The sequence below is a fragment of the Ambystoma mexicanum genome, chromosome 5q, assembly GCF_040938575.1.
Source record: "Ambystoma mexicanum isolate Mex_15411 chromosome 5q, UKY_AmexF1_1, whole genome shotgun sequence".
Taxonomy (NCBI): domain Eukaryota; kingdom Metazoa; phylum Chordata; class Amphibia; order Caudata; family Ambystomatidae; genus Ambystoma; species Ambystoma mexicanum.
In genome coordinates, this window is record NC_090933.1 from 364,377,552 (window position 1) to 364,400,975 (window position 23,424).

Below are 23,424 nucleotides of genomic sequence, written 5' to 3' on the forward strand. Positions count from 1 at the left end.
TGTTTTGGTTGTCTTGTCTATGTTATGACTAATTGATAAATAAAAAATGTCTTATCAAAGAATGTATAATCTTGTCGCACCCAGATACCCTCGGGTGAGGAGCGCATTACAAATAATAAACAAACGGCATCACCTGGGAAAGTAATTGCTCAATTCATTGCATGTTCTTTCCGCTAGTAGCACGAGATTTGAAGATCTTTCTTTGAGCATGATTTTATTGGGCAAACATTTTCATGTACCAGGTTTTGATATAATGCAATCCTATTATGTTAGGGTTGAAGGTAAACCGATGAAGAGTTAAAGTTTAAGGATGCAGGATTGGAGAAGAGATAAAGCTTTAGCAGTGATTGATTAATTGTTACAGCTGAAGAGTTTGGGGTAAACAGTTTGAGTAAAAGAATAGATGGTGAAGGGTTAGAGATAATTGGTTAAGGAGTGAAGGACAGAGATGCTATGTTTGGGTAAGCCGTGAAATGTAGATGTTAAATGTTAAGGTATAAATGGTAGGTGGTGAAGGGTTCTGCATGAAATGTTAAGGGTGCAGGCCAAGGAATAAAGGGCTATCGTCAAGTGGTGAATGGGTAATGATAAGTCTTAGGGAAAAGGGATGAAGGATTAGGGATACAAAGGACGGGATGTGAATATAGGGGTGAAGGGTTAGGGGTAAATAACTAAAGTTTAGAATTGATAAGTTAGGGGGCCAATAGTTGATAAAGGGTTAGGGGCAAGGAATAACTGTATAGGGTGAAGAACTAGGAGATGGGGTCAATGCTGTAAGGTTGAAGGGTCAGGGCGATAGGTTAAGAGTGAAGGGTTAGGATAGGGGGTGTGATGGGTTGTGGGTTGAAGGTGGCAGGTGTAAGGGATCATGAGTGAAAACTAGGTGTGAAGAATAAAGTGCAAGGTCTATGAAGTTGGGCTTTAGTGTTACGACATCATGTTTGTCCTAACCAGCAATACAAAAATTGAAACTCACGTAAAAAAGATGTAGGTGATATTAGCTCAAAGGAATATACTTTAAAAAATGAAAGTAGATCATCTATAGAAAATAGGAAAGCACTCAGTGATAAAACAGTGACCAGATCCCCGGCGAAACCCCAGAATTAATTGATTGGGCGCTCACTACACTTCCTCTTGCATAAATGAGAACCCTTTTCTTTAAAGTGGAAAGTGAAAGGTAAAAGTGTTGGACATCTTTGACAGATGGAGTAGCAACATGTAACTCGGTGGATGTAAAATACGATGGAAAAATACAGCAAAACCAGAAGGACAAAGCCCCCTCCCTTCCACCCCCTTCATAAAAGAATTAGTAACATTTGTCAATGAAATAAAAGCATGAATGTTGTGCTATTGGATTGATCTTAACAGGGAGAGCTAGAGGCTAATCTTAACTAGTGAGTATAGAAATGTTAATGGAAAAGGCAAACCAGATGATATTTTCAGGATTCTATTGAGCTTCTTTTGTTTATTTAGAAAAGACCCACGCTTCCTTAACAGCTATGAGACAATATTGTTGTAAAAGGTTTGCAACTATTATTTTGTAAACACCACACAACCCCATGCTGTGGAAGCATGTCAGCAGGACTTTAATAAAATTGCTGCACTGGCCATCAGTGGTCCTGACCCAAGTTGCATATCCTCAATACATTGGTATTACTGCCCTGTGGAATCTAGTGCTCGGCTGCAAGACTTTCACAAAAAGCTATTAACTGCCAAAAAGCCTGCCCCACTCAGCAGGGCATACAAAGCAAAACAATATGCAACAATTATCGGGGGCCTTGGAGCTGGAACAAATTTAACTCTGAATAACTCATAGCTCCGGTGATTGTGATTATTTTCAATCAACCAACAGATTGCCTAATAGGTTTAATCTGGCCTACCATTGAACAATTGTCTCCTCCACCACCTAGCCTCCTTGAGTAGCATTTCAAGGTTTCACAATCCCATTGGTAAGACATTTGAAGTGTTTAAAAGATTTAACAATTAATTAAGGAGACTGCTGAATACCTTTTTGCATATTGTCACAGAAGATTAAAAGACGAAATAAAATACCTTAAAGAAAAGGTTATTTCTGGAGGCGTACCGAATATAATTAGATTGATCTTAATAGGAGTACAGTGTTCTTAAAGGAAAATGAAACAACCCATAAACAAGAGGATTATACAACACTGCACTACAACATGGGAATTGGTAGGACAACAAACAATGACTATTCTATGGATTGGGGCAAAACCACAATTGGGATATAAAAATAAAATAGCTCCATTTATTTTCAATATCAACAACCAATTTAAATACATTTTCTCTTCCATCTGCAGAGTATTTGTTGTATACATAAGCAGGTAATACGTCTTTACGATTACCTTGCTTCGAGAAATGGTTTAATATCTGCAATAGGCTGAGTGGAATGTCCAAATTCATCTTGCAAGTCCAAAGGAAGGTTGAATGGCACCCCAACACGAAAAGGAGCATCTAAAAGGCCCACTGTAAATCTAACTGGTTTTCCCTCTAAAAAGAATAGAAGAAAAATTAAGCATAGTAAACCACTCATTCAGAAATCTGTTGATAGTCTTTACAAAGAAGTGTCTTTATTTAGGCTTACATGTGCACCCTGCACAATCAGAAGAATGAATAGTAATATTTAATTACACTTTAATAGTCCTATGTGAACAAACCCTCTTTAGAGTTAGACATAATTTTAACACCCAGCAAGGCAAATACACTTACCCACAATTTTAAATGCTAGAGTTTTAGATGGTAAAGCCCTTCCAGCATAGGTGTCGGCATTGCTTTCGTTCAGAACCACTTGAAGCTTCAGAGTATAGCTCCCAATTTTTTGAATGTTTTCTGCAAATATTCAGAGATTTGTTGAAAATTAATATTCACAATGCCCACAAATGACAAAATGTTTAAAATAATCCAAACTGACTTACCCATCTTTTTAAACCAATAAGGCCATTTCCCCCCATGCTGACTGATGTGGGATATTACTTCTTTATCTCCACTAGCAGCTGGGACAAAAAAGAAAAGAGAAGTACTTTTGTTGCATCCCTGCATACACCATTATCTGATGATGCACTCTGTACCATTAACATTGACTCTTCCTCTTTTATAATGGCTTCAATTAGATCACAATATCAAGAATGTTTTTCAAAAGCGAAACCGCAGTGAGCAAACCTGGGAGGATAATACAGTTAGGAATTTTACATTTTCTTTTGAATGCTTCCAGGGTAGCACTGGCCAACTCTCCTGGCAGTTCCTGTAGAACCGAAGCAGATTGTCCGTCATGTACCGCAAACAAATTGCATTTCACAGTTGGTGAAATGAAAATATATTGGTAGCATGTAACTTACACAGGTACAGGAAATATGGAGTGGTGCCAATTACCAAGAGCCCTTGCAAAAAGACTGCTAGAGAAACTGCATCTAGGTTATGGATACATTTCAAATTGATATATTGTGCACAGACTTGCATTTGAAATGTCAAGCTGTTATAAATCTACAACAAGAAAGGAGAAAATGGCATCCTTAGGAAACAGCGAGGGGTAGGGAGCAGGTTAAAAAAAAATGACCAAGCGTAAACAGGATGGTATTTTCTCCTTTCCTGATGATCACAAAAAAGAAATTGGCAAATTGTACAATACAATGGATCCACACTGTGTAGTGTCAGACGTTTTTTCAGTACAGACAAAAAATCTATTTGTCATATAAGAACGACCAGAATAAGGGGCTTCTATTTTCCTAAAAGAGTACAATACCGAATTGTGTTGGTCTTAAAAAGCTGAGTCAACAATTGAAAACATGTGTTTATGGATTTATAGTCTAATATAAAAACAATATATTTACAAAAACAAATAAAAACAAGATTACCATAACAGTTCAACATACTTCATTTCATCAGGACTACAATTCATTACGTAGCTCTCCAGCATCACACGCAGCAGATGCAGTGATCTACATCAATACAGACCTGCCCCTTTAAGGCAAACCATGTCCTGTCCAGTTATGCTTATCTCGGTGCATTTGCCTTAAAGATTGTTCTCATTTGTATTCCAAAAGTGGAAAGCACCTTGCCCTCTTAAATTAACAGGCAGATCACCAAGATCAAGTCATGGAACAAGTTACTTACCTGTAACTGTTGTTCTCCAGCATGGGGTCCGGCATGGATTCACATGCTCATGAATATTCCCCGTCGTCAGGCTGGGAATCCTCGGTAAAGAAAAAATCAGTGTCAGTTTCGTTTCTGATCTGTCTTTCTTAGTAGTAACCAATCACTGATCTCTGGGTCATACTGCCCCCAGCCAATGACTTCCCTTTCCCTAAACCCTGCCCCTGGCAGCCATCCTCAGATTTGGTAGCAAGCCAAGTGGCAGTATGACCAAGTGAAGAGCCGCAGAGGGGTAGGTGGGAGGGTTCGCATGTGAATCCATGCCAGACCCATGCTGGTGAACAACAGTTACAGGTAAGTAACTTGTTCCTTCTCCAGCATGGGGTCTGGCATGGATTCACATGCTCATGAATAAAAGAATACATAGCAGTATACACATGCACAACCACGGGAGGTGGCAACAGGCTCAACATTAAGCAATACAACAACTCAACATTAAGCATCTCTTACCGCCTCACCAGGCTCACCTTAAACTAACAGGTTGCGCAGCACTGCTTGGCCGACCCTGGACTCCTCCCTGGAGTCCTGATCGACGCAGTAGAATCTTGTGAAGGTGTGCGTCGACCTCCACGTAGCAGCCCTGCAGATGTCCAGCAGGGGCACACCAGACAGGAACGCCGTGGTAGCAGCGATCGCTCTGGTCGAATGGGCTCTCGGAGGGCCGGGCAGCGGTCGGTTTGCCAACCAGTGACAATGCATGATGCAGCCGCAGAGACATCTGGAAATGGAAGTCTTCGAGAGAGCCTTCCCTTGATTCACAGACCCAAAGTTCACAAATAGTTGTGACGTTTTCCGAAAACTCTTTGTGCGGTCCACATAGAACTTCAGCACTCTAGCTACATCCAGCGAGTGCAAAGTCCTCTCGGCCGGCGTCGAAGGCGACAGGAAGAAAACTGGTAACACCAAGGGCTCGTTGAGGTGGAAGTCCGATGGCACCTTGGGCATGAAGGAGGGGTGCGTTCTCAGCACCACCCTCGTGTCATGAAAAGTCAAGTATGGAGTCGTGCAAGATAGGGCCTGAATCTCTCCCACTCGTTGCGCAGAGGTGATGGCCACGACGAACGCTGTCTTCCATGACAGGAACTTCAAAGGCGCCGAATGCATAGGCTCTAATGGGGCTCCCATGAGACTGGTCAGCACCACATTAAGCTCCCACGCCTGGGCAGGAGCCTTCACCGGCGGGAATGATCGGAATAGTCCCTTCATAAATTCCTTCACCAGGCGATGAGACCACAAGCACGCCCGTCCCATAGTCCTGGTATATCGGCAGATGGCAGCCAGATGTATTTTGATGGAGGCGTGAGCCAGTCCAGCCTTGGCCAGCGACAGCAGGTACGGCAGCACTTGAGGGGCCTTAATTCGCAGAGGGTTAACCTTCTGTGCACGGCACCAGACAGAACCTCTTCCATTTATGACCGTAACACTTGAGAGTTGAGGACGCCCTGGCCTTTGCAAGAACCTCTCTGCAATCAGCCGGGATATCGTACCCTCCAAACTCTAGTGCTGCAGGAGCCAGGCCTGCAAGTTCAGCGACTGTGGGTCGTGGTGGAGAATGGCGCCTCCTTCTCTGGAGAGAAGATCCGCGTCCGCCGGCAGCCTGACTGGTGGGGACGTTGACAAGTCCAGAAGGCCCGGGAACCAGACCAGCCTCGGCCACGCCGGTGCGACGAGGATCATCCTGCACCTGGACTTCTTGAGCTGGTTGATGAGGCGGAGCAGCAACGGCAAAGGAGGGAACGAGTATAGAAACAGGCCGTCCCAAGGGAAGGAGAAAGCATCGCCCATGCTCCTCGGCTGTGGGAACCTGCTGGCGAACCTCTGGCACTTGGAGTTCGTCGCCGTCGCGAACAGGTTGATCTGGGGTTTGCCCCATCGTTGAGTCGATCCACTTGATCCTGGCGCAGTTCCCACTCGTGGCACGAGCACAGCTCCCTGCTGAGTGAGTCGGCAATGGTGTTTTTTATTCCTGCCAGGTGGAAGGGAACCAGAAACATCCCCTGGGCAACGGCCCAGTGCCACAGATCCTGGGCCTTCTTGGATAGGGCTGGGATCTGGTGCCCCCCTGCTTCCGTATGAAGAACATTGTGGTGGTGTTGTCGGTGAAGATCCTCACCACTTTGTCCTTGAGGGACGGGAGGAACGACTTGAGCGCCCAGAACACTGCTCGGAGCTCCAAGATGTTGAAGTGAAGAGACATCTCCTCCGGGAGCCAAAGGCCTCTTGCGTGGAGATCTCCGGTGTGAGCCCCCCCAACCCTCCAGAGAGGCATCCGTGGTCACCGTCTCCTGAAACGCCGGGGTTTGAAAGTCTGTGCCCGTCATGAGGTGAGCCCGGGTGCCCCACCATAGGATCGCCCGACGGAACTCCTCGTCGAGGGGGATCCTGTCCTCGAAGCAGCCCCTCGCCTGAAGCCAGCGGGCGTCGAGGAACTGCTGTAGCGGACGCATCCGAAGTCTGCAAAGGGGCACAAGGTAGATGCATGAGGACATCATCCTGAGCAGGGACTTGATGGACCTCACCCTGGCCACGTCCGTGGCTAACAGGCGCCGCACCTTGCCCAGGATGGTCTTGGTCCTCTCCTCTGAAGGGGAGGCCAATTGCTCCACTGTATCGAGCTTCGCCCCCAAAAGCAGTGCTACTTGTGACGGAACCAGGTGGGATTTGGGGTAGTTGATGGCGAACCCCAGCTCCGTGAGCAACCGGACGGTCCTCGCCGTATGATCGACGGCGAGTTCCCTTGACCTTGCCCGGATTAGCCAGTCGTCCAGGTAGGGGTAGACGTGGATCCCCTGCAGGCGCAGCCGCGCCGCCACTGGTGCCAGGCACTTGGTGAAAACCCTGGGTGCCGACTTTAATCCGAATGGTAGGGCTCTGTATTGGTAGTGGCGTCCCTGAACCACGAACCTGAGGAACTTCCTGTGCCGTTTTAGAATGGGGATGTGGAAGTAAGCATCCTCCAGGTCCAACGACGATAGGAAGTCACCTTCCTCCAGCTGTCCCAGCACGTGCTGGAGGGTGACCATCCTGAATTTCTGCGCCTTGATGTATTTGTTTAACCGACGCAGGTCCAGGATGGGGCGCCAACCGCCTGTCTTCTTTCTGACGAGGAAGTACCTTGAGTACACTCACGAGCCCCGGAGCCTCCTGGGGACGAGCTCGATGGCACCTTTCCTGAGCATCGCCTTTACTTCCAACAGCAGTTGAGGGACGTGATTCTCCTTCCTGGCCACGGGAGGAATGCGAGGGCACTTCTTTAGGAATTCCAGCGAGACGGGATGTCCGCTGTGTCATCGCCGCCGTCATCGTCCGTCTCCGTATCCGTCGCCGTATCCTCTCCCGGCGAGGGGGATGAGGGGTCCACCGGTCTCGCAGGCAGGAAGAGCGGAGCGGGGTGGACTCTCCTCCGCTTGTTCGGAGGGCTTCCCGACGGGCCTGGTTCTGGCTCCTCCGTCGGGGTGCGTGGCAATCTTGTCCTTATCTCGGTACATAATGATTGGATTGCCAACAAAATGGCCACCAAGCTATCCTGGGGCTCGGGCAATGGCTGGGACGGACAGGATGGCCGCTCCACTGGGCCCTGTTCGTCATCGCTATCTTCGATCACATCAGCAGGGACCGCCCCCTGGGATCGAACCTTCTCAAATCTCTCGTTGAGGTTCATGAACCTCTCGTTGAGGCCTATGGACCTTTCGTTGAGGCCCTTCTCGGTCTCCACCAGTTCCTCCTCAGAGGCTGATTCCGCATCTGTAATGGCCACCGGCACCCGCCCTCTCTTTTTTCAGCCGGGGGCTTCACGGGGGTCTCAGCGACGGGCTGGAAAGAGGATTCCCTCCGCGGCGGCAGAGATACTCTGGGCCCAGAGGCCGTTTCCATTGGCGTAGTCTTAGCCGGCTCCGCCAGGGCCGCAGCGACCACTTCGGTAGAGGCCTTAGCCGGGTGGATCAAAGCCCTGACCACCTTAGGTGCGTCCTGGGCCTTCGCCTTGGGGGGAGGGTCAGCGCCTCGCTCCCCCTTCGAGATCAACCGGGTCCGCTCCAGCGGCCTACCCGGGTTCTCGGACTTCCTCTTCCCCGAACCAGAGCGCTGGCTCGTGGTCGAACGTGCCGGGGAAGTAGCGCCCTACTTGGCAACCGAAGAGCACGACCTTTCGGCGCTCCCGGAGCTCGTGGACTCGCGGTGCTTGGCCTTCTGTTGGGCCCCCGTCGCCGGGGCGCCCTCAAAGGACTTAGAAGCCCACTCAGACTTCTTCTTCGCCTTCTCACTTGCTGTGCCCTTCTCCAGCCAGGTGGCAAGGCGGGAACGACGATCTTGTTTGGTCCGTTCCAAAAGGTTCTTGCAGAACGCAGAGTCCTTCTCCACGTGCATCTTGTCCCCATGGAGGCAGTAGAGACATCGCAAATACTCGTCCTCCTTGAAAACGTTATATAATCTGCATCCAAGCTCCCCTTGTCCTGGGCCATGTACGTTGAGGTAGAAGTGTAAACTCGACGAAAACTTCACCCTTAAGGGGCGTAGAAGAATTCCGAAACGGGTCCCTGTTATCGGAAGTAGAAACAGAGCTTGAGGCTTGATTAAACCGAAAAAATGAGAATCTCCTGAAAAAGCACGAAAACGCAGCATAAACTCGAGAGCTAAAGCACGAGGACTCCCAACACTTGAGCGTGCAGTAAAAATCTGAGGATGGCTGCCAGGGGCAGGGCTTAGGGAGAGGGCAGACATTGGCTGGGGGCAGTATGACCCAGGGATCAGTGATTGGTTACTACTAAGAAAGACAGATCAGAAACGAAACTGATACTGATTTTTTCTTTACCGAGGATTCCCAGCCTGACGACGGGGAATATTCATGAGCATGTAAATCCATGCCAGACCCCATGCTGGAGAAACACACTTCTTTAGACTAGTGCATTGTATACCTTAAAGCTAAGGTGCATGTTGCTGTATCTCTACACACAGCCTGATCAGTTTAAATTTGATGCAGGGTGCTCTCCCTTTACTCCCCTCTAATTTGCTGGATGCAAGCCCAGGAGAACCATATGCACACCATTAAAGCCTGGGATATAGAATGATCAACTGTCAACTGTTTTTGCCAGAAACATTTAGTGTAGCTAAACAAAAATCTAAAGTAGTTCAGCGAGACGTAATGCAATTTCGATTGTGGGTGCAATCATTTAGTTCTTCTCCCATTTTATAGTGGGCAGAATAGTAGCAACTGGGTACTGATAGACCCACCCAGGGACATCCTCTACTTCAGTAGTTGTGAACACATCTTTCACAGCGTCCTTGAAACATGGGATTTTGGATTTTGTCATCACCTCCATTCCATGGAAAGGGAACACCCATTCTATTCACATGTTCATTACAGCCACGGTCTAATTGACATGAGGCTGTCTCCTCTCTCCATGCTTGATTCAGTCAATGGTGAAACAATAGCACACAAAATTCATTCAGACCATGCTTTGATCAACTTAACGATTTCTTTACGTCCCAGCACCCTATCCATTTAGGTGGTGTCTTAATGAGATGCTTTTGAAAGATCCTATTTTGGAGGATGAAGGCACACAGCATCTAACATCCAACTGAATATTTGCAATAAAAAGAAAATGGGGGAATGGGGTTACTTGGAATCAATGTGGGGTGTGGGAAGCTTGTAGTGATTAGAGGCAAACCTATTAAACTGTCAACAGCACAAGGTGAACTGAAACAACCCCACTTGACTAACCTTGAAGCCCAGATTACAACCTTTGTAAAAGAACAAACAATGAGGCTCACTTAAATTTTACCGTACACTAAGAGCAGTTGAAGGGGAAAATGTTTCTGAGGTAGTGACTAAGGCTCTTTCACGCACCAAACATTTCTACTATACCAAAAGCAATAAAGCAAAGTCTTGACAGTTGTGACCATTGGGGGAAAAAGGAACTTTACACACCAATTGAAGGACTGGAAATGGGGGTTCTAAAATCAGATGAACCTATTAAACTTACAATCCTTGCAGATTACTGAACTTCCTTGTTCAAGGATTGAAACCTGAATCCCACATGACAACAAGAATACCTTAGTCAATCACAACTGCCCTATCCTCAAAAAAGCAGACAGGGCTTGAGAGTGTCTGTTTGACGCAGAAGTACTGGTGCAAGAAATTAAAGCACTTCCATTGGGCAGGGCTCCTGGCCCAGAGCTTTTCTACAGCCTTTTTGATAAGAAATGGTCCACGCGACTCTTTAGCAGCTTCCTCACTATCGGCGCATCAACAGCCTCAATGTCTGACTCAGTGCTCACCCTCTTGCTTAATTTGGCCAAAGATCCCGAAGTGTGTGCGGCATACGGGCCACTCACAGTCCTAAATAATGATGCTAGAATGCATTCTAAAGTATCAGTGAACCATTTAGCCTCACCTTTACTGTAACTGATCGATACAGTGAGGGGGTCAGAAATGTAAGGCGGACGACTTTGTAAAGAGTTTTCGAAATGCGCCATTTTATTAAATCAAAAAGGTATGATAAATGCCTCACTGTCCATACCCCAACAAGGATTTCCCTGCCTAAAGTAACTAACGGAAACACTCTAACAAAGGCTATCTATCTGTCCCTCACACTTATACATTCAACAAATCAATATGGTAAGGTATGGCAGTTCAACACAAAAAAAAATACTACAATTGAACCTGTAATATGAACAGTGTACAGGCTGACAAGCCAAGTGAATTCCCCTTTCCCAGATTCAACCAGGGTTCTTGCTTCACAGTTCAAAAGAAAATAAAAAACTTCAGGTTGGTAACAGTTCCTTGTAATCTCCACTGGCCGATAGAAAGTTCCAGCACTTCAAATAAGAATATTCGTTCAATTCTTCGCGTAAGAATGAACTTCAAAATAATCTTCTCCACAAAATAACACAAATTGTCTTTGTCAGGATGTTTTTGCCACAACTGAATGCCTTTCAAGAAATGTCGCTCCTCCACTGCAGGATTATACAGATCTTCTTTCAGCACCATAAATGATACAATAAAGATTGTCAGAACAACAGTTCAGCACTTCGTCAACTGTTACCTGGTCTACTCCCATGCCAGGCCTACTATTTCAAGGGTTTGCCATCCGGATATACTTACCAGTCCGAATAGCTCTTCATAAACAGAACGTGCATCAGTGGTAGCAACAACTTCACAATGTTCTTAGTTTCAGCAGCACTAAATGTTTATCAACTTTTCAAGGAAACAAAAATCACCTTGGTGCTCTTTAAGACGCCTCTTCTTCTGTCCCTCTGAACAACCTTTTTCAGAAGGAAAGCCTCTGCTACTTTTGTTTCCACATTGTACCAGTAGCCAAATATTGACAAGGATACAGGTTTATCTCGTTTCTTTCTATACTTTGGCAATGTGTTTTTATATTAGCTATTATATAGTTCATCAAAAATGAATAAACTTCACAACCCTTTGGTTCTACCATTACTCCATTTTACCCTGGTTGTCGGCATTAGCTTTTAACAATGTTGCCTCCCTGGGGTGTTGGACTTCCAATAAACTGACATGCTTAATTTTTGTTACTTGGTTTCCTAAAATGTCTTTTGTTGCTTTTTGATTTTCCGGTATTCAAAAGTACTATTATCACTGCTTTCCCTCACACGTGAGTAAAATTGCCTGATTGGAACGCGCGCGGAGAGCAGCCCAGAGTCACTTTCATGCTCCAGACTCACCGGGTAGGTTTACACGCTTCTGATCCTCTCTGCTGTTGCAGGTCTCCCGCTGCTGTGGCTCTCTGCAACCCAGCAAACAGCTTCTCTTTCGCTGCCTTCTCCCAAGCCACTCGTTGCTGGAGCCTTCCTGGCTCCTGAGAGTTCCTGGTGCATGCCAGCCACCAAAAACCTCTCGAGAGGGAAAACGTCCCTCACTGCTTCCACAGAATGAGCCTTCAAAGGGCCAGCGCTCCCTCGGCATGATTCCCGCTGCACAACCTCTGCACCCGGGACACCTGGAGACATCACCGGACCCGCCAGTCTTTGGCTTCCCAACGGTCCCAGCGTATTCCTTCTCCAGTCCCAACATTGGCTGCACACACTGTCTGCACTGCTCCTTCTGCTGACGCTGCTCCCGTCCTTCTCCTCCTACTTCAGCCTCTGCCTCTGCTTCTCTTCTCTCTATTGCCTGCACCTGGGGGGGGGGGGCTTTAAAGCCTCTCAGTCTCACTCAGCTGTGGGTCATTTACATTAATTAGCTGATACTCCTGCATTGTTCCTCTTCAGCCCTCTTCCTCGCCCCAGTATTTAGGGAATTATGGGACTTGAATTTGCTAGTAACAAAGTTCGTTTTTCTGTTATTCACATCATTTTTTAAAGAAGAGTCATAAGGATTAGTCATGAGGCTTGATTGATAGGATTAATAAAGTTCTTCAAAATTCAGACCGTTATTATTCACACACTTCCTTTCATTAGACCTTTGGGAGATAGAGGAGACTTCTTTTGAACGAGTTCCTCTGGTTTGAGAACCACCTACGCCATCATTATTTGGCTACGATGGATCTGGATTGTCAAAGAGAGAGGAGTAAAATTGCCCATCACCGGATTCTTGAGGTAGAGATATGTTGAGTCACTTTTAAACAATTACTGAATTCACATTCCAATAGCAATTTTTTAAATTGGGATGAGACAATTACATTTAGTAACTATTTTTCTAATTTATATTTTCCATCAGATTCAAATGAAATTGGGCTGCAGGTGTGAATTGCACTGCAACATTTGCAAGTGGTTCTTGAGTGAGTCTGATTTTGTTGCAATGCTGTTGTCTAGTTGACAAGTAACTATATACAATTGTCGCCACCAATAGACCCTACTACTCTCTTAATTTTGAGCTTCAAAGGCACTATTCAGATCTTTTGTTTCTCTGTCCCGGAGTAGATGAGCACGAAGATGCATGAGTGTAGTTGTCCTAGATCAATACAACACTGATTGTTACCCAGACAAGAAATGCATAGAAAATAACCCGCATGATATGCAGCTACTAACGCAAAGAAGCTGTAATTCTCATTATTTTATTACACTGAAAAAAACTGCTGAGAAACACATACATCAGGAACCTAGCACTAACCAACATGTCATTACCAGTTGAAACAAAGTAAAAAAAAGAAAATAATCTTGATAAAGTGAAGGGAAAGCTATTAAAAATGAGGGTGTCGATAAAAACGGGGGGGAAAAAAGCTGCCTTTATACTGAAGAATGTGTCAAACATGAGATAGCACCAGAAAGGTCAAAGTAGCTCAAAAGAAATTGCTGCAATGCTGCCTCAGTCAGAACAGGACTAAATAACTTGGATGCAGACTTCCTATTGAAATTACATCTATATGGATTGTTTTTCCTTTTCAATCTTTTCATTGACATTTTAAGTGGCAATGCTGTAAAACTTGAATATCTTTAAATCCATATCCTCGGAAGCAAGACGACACAGAGCGATACAGGTTCAATCCCCGGGTCTGCGCTTAGAAACCTCTGGGTATTAAGCACATTATAAATAACCTATCATTCATTCATTCATTCATTCATTCATTCATTCATTCATTCATTCATTTATTCATTCACCTCAAGTAAATATTATTGCATGAATCTAATTGTTAACTCTTCTACAGCAAATATATTAACTGCAGGTGGCTTTCCCACCTAATGCACACCCCATCCACTGCTTGTCCACGTTGCACCAAGTGTAACTTCTATTAGCTGCTTATATATCGCACCAAAACACAACGAATCTGCCCGAGTCGCAGTTTAATTGTCGAGGCCCCCCATGGCCTTTTCCCTTGTCACTCATTAGACCCTAGGGCCAATGTCTACTGCTGCAGACTAGAGTAAACCTAGCAGTTTCTTAACTACTTCCTCTTCCAACCATATGTTCTTCTCAATTCTATATAAGAGTCATTAATCGAAGGCTCACAAATGAGGGTCAGTCCTTTGCACACAAGTTCGTCACCTTGGCCACCATCTTGCAAGAATCCCATGCAGGAGTGGAAGGGTGACCAGGTGGGTGCTTCGAAACAGTATTTTACTTGCTGTATAAGCGCCTAACAAGCAAACAATAAATAAATAATTAAGTTTTCAGAGCCCGAAGCAGTGCAAAGAATTTGTTTGCAATCCAATACACATATTTAACAATGAATTATCATTGTTAATTGTCAGTAATCCTGAAAATTAATTTTCAATAATAATTTCTTGGCTAGGAGGAAGGGGAGGTAGATTAGTTACATCATTTCCTAAAGTAGGTTCTGCCAAAGCAAGTGTGGATAAAAACTGACATTTTTGGCTGCTTTCCATTGTCAGGCTCTTGCTAGACTTTTTTTTGAAAGGGGAGAACGATGAACTTTCTCATTTATCGCAGTCTGGCTGTTGGTTCTTTCACCAGCATGACTTTCTGAGCTGCGCAAGGTATATGGTCCTCCCAGGTATTCCTCATCTTTTGATATTTTCTTTCCAGCTTTGGCTGCTTCAGAAAATGTCCCACCCCTCCCCCGACAGAGGGCCCTGTGCGCTGGTCTCATCAACTTGATGTCCCTCGAGTGCCTACAAATCCAACGACAGCCACGATGGAGAGGATGGCCCTCAACTGAAGCCAATGGGTGGTAGAATACAAACAGCAGCAGTGCAACATGGCAAGCGTTTTTCTTTTAATTTAAAGTCTTGCAAAAGATAATGAATTTGTTTTTCTGATATTCAGGCAAAAACGCATGTGCTCCCAGAGCGCCAGTGGTTAGGGCTCCACAAAAGCCCAACAGGACTGACCTTTAGTCTGGTCGGTCGGGGACTACTCCAAGCCTGGTGGTGAGGAGAGAGCAATTCCGTTCTTGCTGGATGACTTCAGGAGAGGACTCAATTATCTGCGAGTCCGGATTTACAAAGACTATTATCTACATCAGATTCCTCAGACTCCACTAGTGAAGGAGAGAGTACATTTTTGTCTCAGGTTATCTCCTTCACAGAAGTTACTGAAGCTTAGATTCCATCTTTAACTATGAATGCGAAGTTGACTAAAATCTATTCCTTGGCTTGCTGACATTGTGTTCCGCAATGGCAGAGGAGCAACGTGAATTAAAAACTATTTTGGTTAAAGTAGTTGATGTTATTTTGATGTGCAATGCTGATCAGCACCAGGGCATTTTTGCAACAAATGTGTCTAACGCTAATGCATCGGTGCTTAAGATCCATTTGTCTCATTCTGAATCGCCTAATTCTCCTGTTCACATGGCCTAAGAGCAGCAGGATGCAATCATAGTATTAATCGCCCGACTTATCTCAGATGTTGAGCCCATTGGTATTCTGGATGGTAATTGAGCTGATGTTTTGCTGTCCTCTTAGGCCTCGTAAAAGAAATCTTGTTAAGCGTGCGATTAACAAACTGGGCAAGTACAGAAATTGTAATTTAGATACTAACATTATTTCCTCTGGTAATTCTCAGGATTGTGATTCACAATCTGCTGTTTCTTTAGTTGATAATAGAACTAGAGTTATCAGAATTCAGGGGGGTGGAACTACAAGGCAAGTTTACTTCCATGACCTCCTTGATAAATGGCTCCAACCAGAGTCGTTGCCAGCAGTGGAGTCTAGCTCAAGTCAATCTAACTCTGAGATACTATCTTTGCCTAATTCTGAATATAATTTGGTCCAAAATGACGTTGATGGTAATTATATAGATTGGCAAGTCTTAAGCGTACCTTGCCAGCATTTGAATTTCAATGATCAGGGCCCTGTGACTGCAGCACCACAACCTTCTACGCCTATCCAGCCGGTGCAGTCTTTGCCAGTCCCGGATAATCAGCAGGCAATGACTTTTAATTATAGTAAACACACTATTATGCAAGGACCTAGTTTTTCTTCTCAATCTTTGAATATTAATATATCAGTTTCAGCTATAGCTCCGGTGCCCAGTAACTTGGAATCAACTGTGCTTGGCCCGGGAGAAAACTTGGCCTTGTATAACAACCATGGCAATTGTATGAACAGGCAAGTACCTAGGTTGGCCTATATTTATTCAAATGGAAACAGTTTGGGTTTTGTGCCCGTAGCAAACCATTTCTTTTTACATTTTTATTTGTGTTTGACTCTCTTAACAAGTAAGAGAGACTTTACAAAGAAAATATAATAAAAAAAGGCATTACAGCAAATGCCTACAAACGTGAAATCTTACAATACATAGACCTAAAAAGACATCATATAAGTAAAAGTTTAAAACCCATTAATTCCTATAACATGATGGTAAAGACATAGAAAACAAGAGGAATACACAATGGGGTTATCTATACGCTCAAATGTACGTACGTCATCAATTTCATACTGATTTGCAAGGAAGAAGGGAGTTAAAATAAGTGATTCAAGAGATATTCATGTAGCAATCTTTTTCCAATTCTCTTGCAATCACTTTACATAATTTCGTTACAGCATATATCAACGGTTTATGGTTACCTTGCATCATTCTGGCCCAAAGGAAAGGTAGGCAATCAATAAAATTAATGTTTACAAATTCCATCAATAATAACGATCTTTGGTTCCTAAAATGGGGACAATTTAAAACCAGATGTTTTAATGTTTCAGTGGGTTCGGTACACATGGGAAATCTGCAGTGCGGACTCGAGGCATACAGCTTGTGACCGATCCATTTTACTACTCTTTCTTTAGTATGAAACAAATTGAGTTTGAACCAGAGATACGTCCTCCGCGTGGAGTTACAAGGAAAAAGCACAATGTAGTTGTATCTAGGGATACGTTTACGTGTGAATAATTGGTATTCCTTGTAAAGATAGTACGATCCCATTTTATCGAGGGTTGTGCACCAATCAAGTTCAAAAAGTTTTTTTTTAGCATAGCCTGGTCTATGATAGACATCGTCCACGGTAATGTTAGCCGTCTTGAGTATAGCAGCCATTTTTGTCACATAAAGAGCCATGGAAGACGTAGGTGACAGCGTAATGGTATGATTCAACTCAGCATATAGGGAGTTCACTATGGGATGCCCGATCTTAGCAAAGTTGGTTAAGAGTCGCCATTTCCAACGAGTAGACAATGCTACTAGACCCAATTCATGCCTCAAGATTGCATTGGGGAGGGACATTGGAAGCGACATGGCACGTTTCAGGGCAGTACCCTGCAGTTGGTCCAGAATTGGGCCCATTTCACCCATACATATGTCAAGGGAATACAGAATTACGCTTTCAATTTTCAAAGTGAAGAACTCGATGAGGGGAATTAGTGAAAATTTGCAGTATTTTGCATAGATTACTTTGGATAGTGATATCAAGGGTCTGATCTTTTTACTGAGAACGTCATTCCACATTGAGATGGAATTTTTCTCTGTTAAATAGTATCCCAAATAAATCGTTTCTCTAATGACTGAGATGGGGATCTGCATGAGATGCCACTGTGACTTGCCAGTTCGTTTCTGTACACCAAATTGCATTACTGCTGTTTTAGCAGGATTAGGCATCAGATTGTGTGCTAGTGCAAATTCTTCAAATAGGCGTAGTTTAAGTTGGAGACCTGACGGGGTGGGATCAAATAAAATAATATCATCTGCAAAGGCGAGCCACTTAAGGTGGATCAAGCCGATTTTAGCAGAGAAGAGATTTTTTTCATCCCAACCTTTATCAAGATCAGAGAGGTATAGGTTAAAGAAGGTAGCAGCAAGATTGCAACCTTGCTTCAAGCCCACCTCTGTACTGATATCTTTAGTAACGCGTCCCTCTGAAGTAAGCTTGATTCTGTAAGAAGTGTTGGTATGTAAGGCTTTAAACCAATAAATGAGAATAGGCGGAATTCCCATATTGGTCAGCTTAGTCCATAATATGTTACGGATCACTGTATCGAAAGCTGAGGACATGTCGATAAGAGCAATGTAGACCAGGTTAGATGTTGGTTTTTTGGCTTCTGCGATAGTAAATGCCATTACCATAGCATTTAACGCGGTGGACATGCCTTTTCTAAATCCAGTTTGATATTTGGAATATAGTCCTAGTGCCCCAATGTACTTTTCCAAGTCATGAAGAAGGAGAGAGGCGAATAATTTCGCCGCAGTGTCAATTAAGGCAATGGGACGATAGTTCTGCGGCAGCGCAGCATCTCCTTTCTTAAAAATCGGAATGATGTTGGCAGTTAGCCATGAGGCTGGAATAATTCCTGTGTTAAAAATGGACTGGAACTTGGCATTTAGGATACAAGCCCACAGGTCCGGGTCTTCTTTATAGAGGCATGGAGGTAGGCCATCGGGACCGGATGATTTAGAGTAACTGAGTTTGGAAATCGCCCATTTAATGTCAGCGATGGACCAACCCAACCGCGGCAGTTCATGATATCTTATTAGCGGTGTCGAGATATTCGCAAATTGCACAGGAATCCGGAATTTGTGCCAGATATACTTATACCAAGTAGATTCCGATATAACATTCGGCATAGAGAGTGATATTTGCGAGGAATTGCTCTTAATCGTTCGCCATATAATTCGAGTGTCATGGACAGAGATGGCTCTGATGAGTTTACAATTTATTTCGTTGTACCTTATAAGCCTTAACTGCTTCAAGCTATGTTTATAGTTTGACAGAATGGATTTGCGCCGCGAAAGATATTGTTCCTGCGACAGGTCTGGAAGTTTTTTCAAGGCCCTAAGAGCCTTGTTTTTTTCCCGCTTCTGTACTTTACACAGCGGATCAAAAGAATGACAATCTTTGATATCTGTATTTTTCTTTTTGTTGAAGTATGTTAGTGCTATATGCGTTATTTCAACATATCGCTGCTCAAGGGCATCCATAGGCATACAATCCAAGTTATGCCAAGGCGCAATGGCTGACTTTATAAATTGAATAAATTGCTTGCAGAGAGCCGTGGACCATCTGATAGAGGTCATAGGACGATCTACTTCACATAGTGCAGTAGCATGGTCAACTCCAGTAATAGAAAAATCAAGTTTCAAATTACCTAGTAACGCAGCATGGTCACTAAAAGGCAACATGGAGATTCTTAGGGGAGAAGATCGTAGGAGCAAGTTATGACTAACAAATATAAAGTCAAGAGTTGACATTTTACCATCTCTTGACCATGTGGTCCAATTCAACAGGTCGGCGGGTGGAATAAGATCTAGATCCCAATCTTTCAGAAAGGACCTCCATATGTTGCCTCTATTTTTAGAGAGAAGGTTTCTGGGGGGACCTCCAATTTCATTGATGGTTCTGCAATCACAGTTAAAGTCACCGCCTAGAATGATTTCAATATTTTCATATTCGTGAGTGACATATTCCAAACAGTTCTCGACTATCTCAATCATCTCATCAATCTCAAGGGTGGACGGATTCCAATACATAGTCATAATAATTAAATGGGGATAATTATGGATGTTCGTTTCCAGTAGAACTGCTAATAAATTGTTAGCATGCCACACGATTTTTGAATTGAACATAAGAGCATTGTCTATGGCTATCATAATTCCGCCCGAAGGACGACCAACCGGAGCGCGTGTAGCAGGAATGTGGTGCGTTACATAATCAGGCAGAAGAAAGGAGGAGGTTTTCATAGTCTCCTGAAACATTAATATTGATGGACGACTCAAACGGTCGAGAGTTGAGTGCCATTTCATAAGATTAAGGTATCCACATGAATTCCACGATTGGAAAGAAAGGAGGTCTTTGAAAGACGGCTATGAAGAAGAGAAACCGTCCGTAGTTTTTAGGAGGGAATTAAGCATAGGGGCAAGCCAAGGCAAGTCGTGAGAAATGCCTACTTTGAGCAAAAGCTCAGAGATTGCATCATTAGCGGCCGGATGGTTGATAGCTTGTAGTGGAACAAGCGATTTGGGGCTCATAGCCTGGGGACACTTAAATTGAATAAATTTGGTGGCCTCTTGTTCATTTTCCAATGAGGTTAAGATGAGGCCTTCTTCATAAATGCCATCCCTATTAAACCATAAGTATTTCTTTACGGTCTCTGATGCTAAGTAAATTGCGGCACGATAGTTATTGTCCGTAGCTAATGACACTCTTAGAATGTCTGCCGATTTGAACATCCGTAGTTGGGGGATGCGACCAAATAGTGCCAAAAGAAAGGCGCGATTAATCCGATTTCTGCCTAGTAGATCACTTTTCCCCTCAAATCCTATTAAGTGGTGTTTTTCCGGAATAATTGGTTCATTCGTGACAGATAGTTGATCGAATGATTTTGAGTGGGGATCAGAGGCGATTTCGCAGAACGGAACATGGTGGGAGATCGTGGAAGCCGCATGATGGGAAATTACATTAGGAAGGTTCGATTTCGATGATCTTTCATCAAGTTCCTTCCTAAGGATGTCCAAAATTGCATGATGGGATAGCATGGTAGCAGCTTGAGGATCAAGGATGCAGCTACCCGTTGGAAGGCTCTGGTCAGAGGTGCAATTCGGAGCAAGAGGGGGGGATATGATGTTAGGAGGAAGAATGGAGGGTACCATGGTAGATTCGGGGGCCCATAGTGCTACCTTTCCTAGTCCGTTACCGGACCTCACAGAGCTAATACAATTAGGAAAATCAGCATTGCTGTGCAAGGCAGTGCAACAATTAGGATCATTGATCAGATGAGGAAGTGCACATGATGAGCCCATAATGCTACTAGATTGTAAGTCAGTCGAACGTGGAAGTGCTAAAAGCACAGATGGCAAGCAAGATGGTATCAGTGCATTTGCTTGGTCCTTGACAGTGTTCATTGTATTGCTAGTATTAGCATTTAAATTGCTTCCAGGGGGTGGGGTACATATTTCACTGCCGGTTCTGGGGATGGAATTGGCTGGGGGATCGGGCCATACCATTTCGGCAAGCCGGGTGGTACGGTTTCTCCCGCAGACCGGAAAATAGGTAATCAGATTTGATTTAGTTCCTGTCAAAAGTGATGGTGCTTGTCCGTTTGAAGATGAATTAGTTGGTATTGCATTAGTGTTTTTTGTTTTTCGTTTTAAGGTGTGTGTTTCAATGAAGTCAGCTTGCTGTTTCTCGACTCGAGTGATATCCAAAATGGTCAAACTAGAGTCAATGGTTGGAAGTATAGCTGCGTGGGGCCCAGTAATTTTACAGGGACGAACTGCAGCATCACTTTCAGACAGATCCAGTATTACGGATGGAGTTAAGACATCTTGGCTTTCTTTCGAAAGTTGATTAAGGTCAATATGATCCTCATCTATTGGTACCTTGTCATCGATCCTAATAATCGAATCAGGTGAGGTATTCAAGTCTTTTGAGGCGATATTCTTCTTTCTTTTAGCATTTCTTTTTACAGCTCTTTGGTGGAGTTTCTTAGCCCTCCGCGACATGAAACCAGTATAATTACCCCCGGAATCAGGAACCGGAGGTGAAGATTGCATATGTTCAAGAGCTGTGAGAAGAACAGTGGGGCTATCGGGGCCATTCATAGGGGTCGGAATTACCGGGGGGTATAAAGCTAGTAATGTGTTCATTTTTTCAATGGCAGATTTCAGATCGCAAGCGGGATGGTAATATTTGCACGGGGTAGAGTCTATAGGCTTTACTGAATGAATAGCAGGCAATTCTGGGGTCAGGTCCAAGCAGCACTGTATACTTTTATTTTTCGTGGGCCAGATGGTGGCAGATTGATGAACCGTAGGGCATACATTTTTGGAATTTTTTAGCATTTCTGTTGCTATAATGAAACCCTCGATCCGATCCATCTTAGCAGTGATCAGTGACTGCATTGACTTGATCTCCCTCAGTGCAAGATGGGTCAGATCATGACCTTTATCCAGGAGATCCAAAATACGGATAATCACTGGAAACGAATTTGGGGAGTATTGGGATTGAGTCCCCTCACAAGGGTGCTGGATTTGACATTCATGAGAAGGTGGTACCGAATGTTCCACATTATTAGCTTGGGAAATGGGTTCAGGAGAGAACAGTGAATGCGGAAAAGAGAGTTTTTTATTGATGGCATTAGCTGAACTATCGCTCTTATCCAAAAGAGTTTTGGGATCATGTAACGCGTGAGCTTGGGAAACCATACGGTTTGATACAGAATTAAAGACTATAGGTGTCAAAGTGCCTATCGAGCGGCAAACCGCCTTGTCCAATGTCTCCATTTTCGCCATGGTTAGATCAAATTGGCATTGATCAGAAACAGTGACCAGCGGAGATTCAGAGCAACTTTTGAAGTCATCAATAGCCTTGCGTACTTCAGGACTGATGGAGGGGGAGGAGATCGAAGGCACCGGAGAAGTCGGAGGTGAGGAAAGAAGGGGAAGTAGAGGGTTTTTTTGTGCATTTATTTGCACAATATGTACTACAGGGCAAGGTGTACACGGCAGGTCTTGGATTGGTAGAGACGCTCGAACTTCCGGGGCTGGTAATTCAATGTAGGATGGAGTGCCCGGACATACCAGTGAGTCAATGGTTGTTACTGAGAGCGGGGGAGGGGCGATGAATTTGCCCTTGGCGCTTCTCAAGCCATTTGCCATTTTCGCAGAAACAACCTCGCAAAGGATGGGAGTGAAAAGAATGTACAGGAAAGAGATAACTTTCTCTTTTATTTTTGGACGAAAGCAGTCGTGAGGTCGACTAGGTCCGCTCGAAATAGGTTAGCGCTTTAGAGAGTCAGAGGGTATTGGACTGCGTAAATGAGCCGCAAGGCTGATAGAAAACCTATAAGAGGATGAAGATCCAAGGGGGAGACCGCACCCCGCAGCGGAGCAGCGAACAGCAAACAGCGCTACTTAGAGCGCGTACTTGATGCGCGCGCGCAGATGCGCGCAGGAAGAGGGTTAAGAACACTTCCGGTAGCGGGGGGCGGGGCCAGCTAGAATAATAGAAAAATAGACATATATAAGTAACATATACTTATAATAGACGGTATAGTATCAATGATAGTAGCAGGGGAGAGATATACCAAAGTCCAGGCAAAGTCAGGCAGTCCAGGCGGGTCCAGGCGGGTCTTGAGCTCGTAGGACAGCGTGGATGGCCAGCAAACAGCGCTACTTAGAGCGCGTACTTGATGTGCGCGCGCAGATGCGCGCAGGAAGAGGGTTAAGAACACTTCCGGTAGCGGGGGGCGGGGCCAGCTAGAATAATAGAAAAATAGACATATTTAAGTAACATATACTTATAATAGACGGTATAGTATCAATGATAGTAGCAGGGGAGAGATATACCAAAGTCCAGGCAAAGTCAGGCAGTCCAGGCGGGTCTTGAGCTCGTAGGACAGCGTGGATGGCCAGCAAACAGCGCTACTTAGAGCGCGTACTTGATGCGCGCGCGCAGATGCGTGCAGGAAGAGGGT

The 23,424-nt window shown here is 44.5% G+C and overlaps 1 protein-coding gene across 2 annotated transcripts in view; it reads right to left on the reverse strand.

The window, feature by feature from the left end:
• SMCHD1 (structural maintenance of chromosomes flexible hinge domain containing 1) overlaps nucleotides 1-23,424 on the reverse strand; it is a 3,133,956-nt gene that overhangs the window by 2,051,250 nt on the left and 1,059,282 nt on the right. For both annotated transcript variants that reach the window (XM_069620859.1, XM_069620860.1), the window contains exons 18-20: nucleotides 2,934-3,011; nucleotides 2,728-2,847; nucleotides 2,364-2,508 (exon numbers count right to left, since the gene is read on the reverse strand). In XM_069620859.1, the coding sequence (XP_069476960.1) occupies nucleotides 2,364-2,508; nucleotides 2,728-2,847; nucleotides 2,934-3,011 (343 nt within the window). The remainder of the gene's footprint in view (nucleotides 1-2,363; nucleotides 2,509-2,727; nucleotides 2,848-2,933; nucleotides 3,012-23,424) is intronic.